The 8,842-nt window shown below is 38.5% G+C and overlaps 1 protein-coding gene across 1 annotated transcript in view; it reads left to right on the forward strand.

The window, feature by feature from the left end:
* Positions 1-2,697: 2,697 nt before the first annotated feature.
* Positions 2,698-8,842, forward strand: part of CCDC60 (coiled-coil domain containing 60) — a gene marked incomplete at its 5' end in the record, with an annotated part of 16,961 nt that continues 10,816 nt past the window's right edge. The window contains 5 exon segments of the mRNA XM_010142202.1: positions 2,698-2,877; positions 4,034-4,144; positions 5,071-5,175; positions 6,275-6,362; positions 8,146-8,374. Of these exon segments, the coding sequence (XP_010140504.1) occupies positions 2,698-2,877; positions 4,034-4,144; positions 5,071-5,175; positions 6,275-6,362; positions 8,146-8,374 (713 nt within the window).

Here is an 8,842-nt window from a genome sequence, read left to right on the forward strand (position 1 = left end):
AGTAAACCATCTCCCACTGAATTTGCTTATGTACAAAGCAGATGTGAGGTGGTTAACTGTAAAATTTGGCCTTGAACAAATGCATCCTTAGTAAGGTTCCTTTGAATCTAGTGAAGACACAATGTACTTAAGTTATATCTGAACAGAAGGTAAAAAAAAAAAAACCAAAACTGGCAAGTATTGAGCTTGTCTTTATCATGATGCAAAGGTTTCTGGTGTTATTATTATTATAGCTGCTTAATGTTTTTCTAGCTCCTAAATTATAATTAAGACAAACTTATGATTTCTTTACAGTTTTGTGATTAATTTCTTACCTAAAGAAAGGTACCAAGAATCTCAAATCTTAGCTGTAGAACTTCAATTCATCAATACTTTAATGGCCTTGTATTACAATTAACTGATGACCTTGAGTTCCTGAAGGATTTAAAGAGTAGTTTAATAAGGACTTACTTACACCAAGCACTAGAAATGTACTTGTTTCTATGTGTGTAGAGCACTACTGGGTCACTCCTTTGTATATGCCATTGACTCTTACTTCTAATAATATATTCCTGTAGAGAAAGCTTCAAGTATTCCATGGTACATTATTACTGCTAAGGAAACTCTTTTAATCTTCATGCTGATAAAGATATTAACTTAGAAAAAGACAAACCCAAACAGTTGAAAATCTGTGTTGCGACTACACTTGACAGTAGTGCTCAAGAAGAGCAATTACTTTAATACATGTATTCCAAATGTCATCTCTATTACACTTGCATTTCAATAATGATTCAGCCTCTTGTCAAATAGACAGCCCAGCTAAATGTACTAAGTTGTGTATGAACAGGGTATTTTGATGCCAGAGTTTAAATGGAGAAATATTTTATGTCCTATTCCAGCAATGTACTGTTAATCTACAGTGTAGAGAAGTATGTTGGTCACCTCTGTATTTTCAGATTGGATTTATTTTACTGTTTTCCTGAGATAATTCCAGAGAATTATTTTCGGGATATTTATGAATGACCCTAGAGATTCTTGGACTTATGAGAGGATTTTTTTGTTTGTTTAAATCAGGTAGTCATTACAGCTTTTTTGTATGCTGCATTTCTATAAATTCTATCTTATTTCTTTTTCCATACTTGGAGACTGAAGAGCTACTTTTTGTAATACCTAGGACTTAAGGAAGTCGTAGACTAAGCATGCATAATGTTTCCTATTCCTATGGGTACACGAGAGTGACCACTGATTTTTTGTGTACATATATTAAAGCCTCCTATATTAGATAAACCTAAAAAAAGTACTGGTTGTACTTGCCATTTATGCTTTTTTCTCCAATAATACTGGTTATGGCTGTTAGTGTAAAAGAACTTTCTAGTTTATAATTATCTTTCTCTACCACTTGTCTTTGATTCATGTGATAATCTCATTGTTTACTATTTGTGGCATTGTAACACTCAGCTACAGCAGGGAGTTCAATATTTAAGGAGGAAATCCTTACATTAGTGTGTGCAGGAATGTAGGAAAAACACTAGGAAGGGGGAAAATATATTTTTACATTAAAAAAATCTTGATAGTTGCAAAAAGGAAAGGGAAACTACTGGAAAAGGACATAAAGCAAGTGAGTATAGAAATTTCTAGCAGACAGGTTATCTGCCCAAACTGGAAATGTTTTCAGGTTTGTATTTATAGTCACTGGACTTTAATAATAACAACTAACCCAAAAACCCAATCCCCAAACCATTAAATTGTGCAAGTGGTTTTTCATCAAGGGAAGCAAGGAAGGAGTAAACGGCTCCCCTTGAGACTGGTGAATTCAGTGCCTGGAAGTTGCACCCTATATGACCTTCAGGTGCTTCAATACATGCCTGGTAAGAGAAGAGAGTTATTACTTGTCAGTAAAACAAATGAGGCCCGGCTTTCAAGCCTAGATTGTGTTTGAAAGAATCAATACAGGCTGATGACACTTGATTCAGAAGTCAGCAGCACATTAACTTGAAGGGATGTGTCCAGTGCCCGGGCAGTGCATTCATCTGACGTGGATCAGCTGCTACATTCCTGGGCTGATGACACTTGATTCAGAAGTCAGCAGCACATTAACTGGAAGGGATGTGTCCAGTCCCCGGGCAGTGCATTCATCTGACGTGGAACAGCTGCTACATGCCTGCTATCATTTTAATCAAAGGCTGTAGAGTAATCGTGTGCCATATCCCTTTCAGTGCCCTAGCTCACCTACAGGGAGCGCGTGATGGGGGTTCTTCATTTTCTTCTCTTGCAGTAATACCCTGCCTGCTGTCTTCAGCTCACTCCCAGGCTTCACGGGCACCTTCCCTGTTGCTCACAAAGTGGCCTTCTGACAGTGGTGGAATTTAGCAGCTAACAGGTAGCTTCAGGGCAGCCTCTGTCAAGCTGTGACAACCTAGTTAAGATAGTGAGGGGCCCAGTGGTCAACTGGCTGCTGTAAATTAGAATGAGGAAGGGAGTTTGTAAATCCAGTAGTGGACAAAGTGATGCTGAGTTCAAGACGTCCGGTTAACATTTGCAGTGCTGAAAGAGATAAGGGAAAGATCTCCCAGTTCATACTGGGACATTGTCCTTTATTACTGTATTGCAGAAGGAAACACTAATGCTGAACTCTTAAATAGAGAAGAATGTGAAGTCTCTGTTAAAAATTAAGTTGGTAAGTTAGTACACTGACAGATTTGTGATGACTTTTGGCAGGCATCATATCAATTCTGTGAAGCAAGGTCGAGAATACTTTCATGTTCTTTGTCAAGAAGGACTGGAGAGGAAGAATACACTGAAAGCAGACCAGCAGGCTCCAGGCCCAAGATGGAGACCTAAGTCCCAGCTACCCAAATACTCCCCTGATGTGGGGAAGTCAGAGGCAGAAATAAACATGTAAGTCAGAGGGCTTTTCGTGGTCTGAGGGCAGCGGCTTTCAAAAACCAACAATTTCCAGTTTCTGTCATCACTTGGTATTAATGCAGAGTATTACTACTTGTGTGAACTAGAAAGAGAAAATGTTTAAAATCTGGGTAACTGAGCAGCTGTAAACTTAGCAAGCATGGGAAAAAATGATTGAGGTGCTGTTCAAAAACAATGAAGTTTAGAAGGCAGGAGGTCAGTGAATTCAGAAGAGGTTTCATAGCCAACTCAGAACTGATTCTCTGAGGGGAAACAGGGGAGGCCTGGTGAGTTTGTGCCGTGCTTTTGTTCCCACTGGGACCAGGGCATTAAGAATAAGAAAGAATTGCATTCAGCAGAACAATGCTTGCAGAGTGGGTTTCTTCACTAGTTCAGAACTATTACTACTGTCTTCAGGTTTTCTCTCCACTTTGTCGTTAGTCTTCAATCCTTTGGCTCACACTGGTCTTTGCAGTGCACCATAATGCCTGTTGTAATGCTGTAGTTGTTCCTCCATTTGTCAACCCTCTCTAGGTGATAAAATGATTAAATACTTGCTCAGCAGGACAGAGTAGCTCTTTTAGAGGTTACATGCCTTTGGAGACTTATTGCATCAAAAGCTCATCCATCTCTAGCAGTCTTTTCTCAGCAGTTTGCAGTGGATTTTGTCACTCCCAGGCACTAGCTTCCTCTCATTCACCTTTCTTCCATGAACTGACTCTCATCTTAGATGGCTCTGGAGACTGAGACCGAGATGCAGTCATGCCCTCATCATAAACTGGGACAACAATATATAACCAATATTAAAAAATAAGAAGTAAGATCTTTCCTGTTAGTGTGAAAACTAGACCAAAAAGCAAACAAGTATAAATACGTAAGCACAAACAATACCATATTTATAAAGCACCAGAAACATTATAAATAAATAATCATATAGCCTGATAAACATAAATATCAGTTTTGTGTATATATATAATATATAATTAACAATAATATATAATTAACAATTTAGAACTGCTTAAGAGTTTGGGTTTTTTGAATGTAAGGAGAAAAAGAGGGAGTGTGGTGATGTGAACACAAACAGTTTTATTGGTAGTGTCTTCATTTCACATACTCCTTTTCTAACTTCAGTCTTTGTCCTTTCCCACAGTTACTCTCTGATAGAAGGCAACCAGCTAGGGAAGAAAAGAAAGGTAACCTTACGGTCTTTCACTCCCGTTTATACCAGTGTCTTAATTCCAAACCCTCCTGGAGCAAAAAGGTATGTTTGAAGGCAGATTTATATCCTGCTTTCCTTGGTAGGACAGAAAATTCACAGCAACACAGACCCTTTACACACACCTAGAGCTGCTGCTCAGCTGGTGAATACGTATCCTGAAAATTTCAGGAGTTTGTGGTGAAATAAGCTGTCTTTACTAATAGCAACAGTTTTCTCACTTTAAATGCTTGAATCCTAATGAGTTACTGAAAACTCTGTGTGCGTGCCTGTAGACAAACACATCATTTGCCTTGCTGTTCTTGACTCAGCAAATTCTACGTCGTGTATAATTTGGTTATATGGCATAGCTTTCAAAGATTAGGTTCATTTTCAGGAAAAGCTATCAAAATTAAAATTTGATTTGCCTAGTTAAAAGTAGGCCTATAAAAGAGAGAGGGAGAAGGCAGTATGTGTACCATCTATGCTTCTTTTGTATTAGTCACTAATGCACACTATCTATTCTCTAAGTTCATTAACCCAACCGCTCGCCGAAAGTGTCTTTATACATTTATGTTCACATAATAAGCTAAAATGCCAAAGATAATTTTAGTTCAGAAAAAGATGGGTCCAACAGTTTAAACTCACACACTGCTTTTTCCTGAATGCAAAACTTAGAAGCTGCTGTAGGATCCAAACCCCAGAAGAATGCATAACAAAAAGGGACAAATGCTGGAATCCTCATAGGTTTGAAAGCACTGGCACACCACCAAGATAAGTCCACTGAAAATTTCACATCCAAAAATATGCTTTCAGGATTCGGTGTTATGTATCAACATTACAAAAAGCCTTGAGAGGCATCTAGAATTCACCGGGACAATGAAAATAATCATCTGCTGCTGAGATACTTAGAGGTACCCATTTCAGCCAACACGAAGCCAGTTTGTTTCCCTGACTCTGCAATGCAACACATTTATTTCTTCTCTTTGCAGTGAACAGCTTTTCCGACAGCTGTGCGCCATACACTGGCTTTTGGAAGCCTTGACTCTTGAATCCAACAGTTCTATGTGTTCCATATTAACCTGTTGGAATCCAACGTATGTGCCCAATGTGTGAAAATAGATGGAGTGAGGAGTGTGGGATCTTTTCTTCTTTCATATGTTGTTGTTTCTCTTCTTTCCAGTAATAATTATTTGAGTGAGATGTTACTAATTCTATGCCATGCAACATAAACAAAATTTGTATTGACTTTGCCCCCGTGCAGTCAGCAGGGAGTTGTAAGTCAAATCAGTAGCACAGCATGGTCCTTCATTATTGCGAGGTGCAGAACTAGCAGAAACTACTGAGCTATCCCAGCCAAATTTAGTTGTGATTTATTTCCCTCTTCTCTTTTGGTTAATCATTATGCAAATAAAATACATGTAGTAATAGATATGTGTATATATTCCTGTAACTTTCCCTTGGTGGGATATCCTAGTGAACTCAACAGAATTTCCATGTACTTTAATTACAGAACAAACCCAGCTATTAAATATTTAGTAGCTGATTTTATTCTATCAATTATGTATGACAGTGATGGGTACTTGTAAAAGATGCATGGCTTCTGACTTTTATACTGTTAAATGTAAATATTAATTTCCCAATGTTTTTAGTCCATAGGATCATGTTGACATAACATGTATTTAAATTATTCATGGATATTTGATAAAACAGTGAACGGTTTATGCTCTGATTTGCAGGGCAGAAGTCTTCAAAGCTGTTCTGTTTTCTCTGTATATTCTCAGTCAAGACAAACTGTGCCTATGTATAACAGAGGTGACAGAATAGCATTATATAGAATCAGTCTGATAAATTGGAGGAGAGAATCAGTCCAGTGTGTATTGTGGATGGGCTTTTCACCCCTTTACATAAGAGGACCAACCAATGGGCTGGGATAAATGAAACAGTTTGTCAGTAAGTCTCACAGGTACAGACTGACAGCAGAGTATAAATGCATCAAGCTCTGGATTCCTCTCCAGGTTCTGAAATAGTGGAGCCTCTCCTTCCTTCTGCTCTCCATTGCTGTCTCTCATCACCACTCATAGAGTTATAGAATCACAGAAATGGTTTACTCTCCATGCACTGCATTTCTTAAAATAACTTATAATAAAAGCAAGACTCTCAAAATGGAAAACTAATTAAATTGTTCTCACTTAGGAACCCTGGTGGTTGCAAAAAAACAGTAAAAGAAATTGAAGAGGAAAAGTTAGCAACATACATGTGGGAGCTCTTTGCAAGCACAGAGGTAACTTCATTGTTAATGTCTTCCTTGGGGCCTAATCCAGCTTTTCAAGCATTTGTTTTGTTGTGTAATTGAACTCTGTGATACCACCTTTTAAGGTCTGGGTCTTGTGACTGCAGAGTGCTTGTCTCTCTAGGTTTTGAATAACAACATTTGATAGTAGGTGATAGAAAGAGCAGTATGTAGCTGATTGAAACTGTGGCTTGGTTTTAGTGATAAGTACTGATGGGGGAAGAATTAAATATTCAACTAAAATATAACTAGCCTCTTGCTTGCCTTTGTCCCTTTTTTTATGACCCAGCATCGTGCAGCACTTGTTCACAGAAATAGGGCTTCTTCAGTCAAATGGGTATTTCAGACTGGTATCCTGGAGGTCTTATTCTATTAAGTTCTAGTCCTGATTTGTTTGGTCATCTTTTACACAGAATTTAAAGCTGAATTTGGAAACAAATTCTGAATGTTGAGGCCTTTAAAGAAAGCAGGATTCACATGCCATGTTCAAAGCAAAGCCAAGGAAAGGAGAAAACAAGCAATTCAGATGAAAGCTTTTTGAAAAAAAAATTAGTTTAATACCTGAGAGGAAATTAAACACTAGAAAAATATCTGTAACACTTGGTAACTGTTTTACTATCTTTCTGAAACCACAGAAAGACTTTTTGTTTTGAAACTGCTGAAGTGATTGGAGGAAAATGAAGGGGGGGAGGAGGGGATGAGTGATGCTTAGGATTAGGAGTACTCAATAAAGAATAAGTACTCTGTACTATGTCCTACATTCTGATCTTCAACAGTCTGCTTAAGTTTTTAGTTCCTTGCTTTGCCCACTCTAAGGCTAAATTTAAAAAGTTTTATGAAGTGCTTTCAGAACCCCAGATGAGGCAGTCTTAGAAATATGAGCTGTTGTTACACGCAGGCTATTTGCTCGTATTTGTCAACACCTGCAGCTTGTGCCCTCATGCCATAACAATTAAAATTACTCTATAGGAGATTGTGATTTCTATCGGGGAATAAGCAGCAAAAGTTGCAGAACTTTAGAAGAACTAAGATTGAGGTATTATGCAAACAGTCTTCCTGCTGTTAGCAGCTAGGGGAAGTCAGCAAGTCACATAAATAAGAGTTGATTCTAAATATGAAGCTTTCTGATTTTTCTATACAATCTTACTAGTTGTCTAGAGTCAGATCTGAAAAAAACAAAGAGTATGTTAGTCTTGGTGTGTCCTTTAGCACTTATATTGCTGAGACTTTTTCCTCCCTGAGTTGATAATTTGTTTTCTGTTATTTCTGGTAATATTACTTAAAGACTGCTTTTCCTGTTTGAAACTTCCAGTGGAAATACTGGGTTCCTTCAGGGGTACTTGCTTTATAATATTTCGCGTTCTGATTATCAAGCCTGCAGAATTCAGTCTGCTTTCAGACTTCAGTTTCATGTTCCTGACACAGGAAATTCATTTGCCAGATCGTTGTGTGTTGGGAGGAGACCTGAGCATTTATCAAACAGCTTTGACCTATTCTTCTGTGTACCTGAGAAGGTTTCTCTATTACCGAGCCTTTCTGCAGCTGCAGTGTTACAAATCAGCTTAATCTGTTGGCATTAATGCTATAGCAGAGGGGTATTGAAGATAGATAACAAAGTGAAGGAGGTCCTACCCAAGAAATCACTAGCTTGTGTGAGGTTACAAGAGGACCAGAGGGACCTAATATTGGAATTAGCTACAGAAATGTGATTCTTTGTTTCAAATTGCTGTAGGAAACATCTACTTTCTATTCATTTTTTTTCTTCTACGTACAGGAATTTGCCCGGAAAACACAATACAGTCCATTTATCAGGACGAGGAACACGGCATCTACCCTAAGTATCTCTCAGCTTAGCGGTCAGGCATCAGCTAGTTCTCAAAGCTCTTGTGGCAGCAGAACTCCCACTGCACTTTGCTCTGAAGACAACATCAAGATTAATGTAGCTTCATCTGATGTTATGAGTGAGCCAGCACCAGCTAAGAAACAACGACCTCTTTTCCCTTGTAAGTTACTTGTCAGCCGATCCCAAATGCATTTGCTTTCAGTGCTACTAGGGAGAACCTACATCAAAGACACTGCTAGATGGTACCAGTGTATTGCTCTTCAGGTGTATGGACCTTTGTACAAGTCTCTCTGTGCCCTCCCCATTAGCAAATTGCTTTAAAGATAATACAATCTCGTGAAATTAAGGAAGTTTTAATTAATATTCAGTTACAGCAGTGGTATACTCAGACTGTCGTCCACATCTGTAGATCCAGTGGGCAGTAAAAGCAGTGAAACTGTTCTCTGCCATAACCAGCCGGTCCACTGAATGTGTCTCTAACTTGGAGGGTTCTGTTCAACCTAGGGGTTTCTTACTCTGCATTCCTCCACTCAACCATCGCTGATTACCTGGCAGAATGGTGTATCAGTTATCTCTGCAATGCCTTGCACTATGAAGCTGGATAATCTTAAGTCTTCCCTTCCTGCTG

Source organism: Buceros rhinoceros, unplaced genomic scaffold, assembly GCF_000710305.1.
Source record: "Buceros rhinoceros silvestris isolate BGI_N320 unplaced genomic scaffold, ASM71030v1 scaffold45488, whole genome shotgun sequence".
Lineage (NCBI taxonomy): Eukaryota > Metazoa > Chordata > Aves > Bucerotiformes > Bucerotidae > Buceros > Buceros rhinoceros.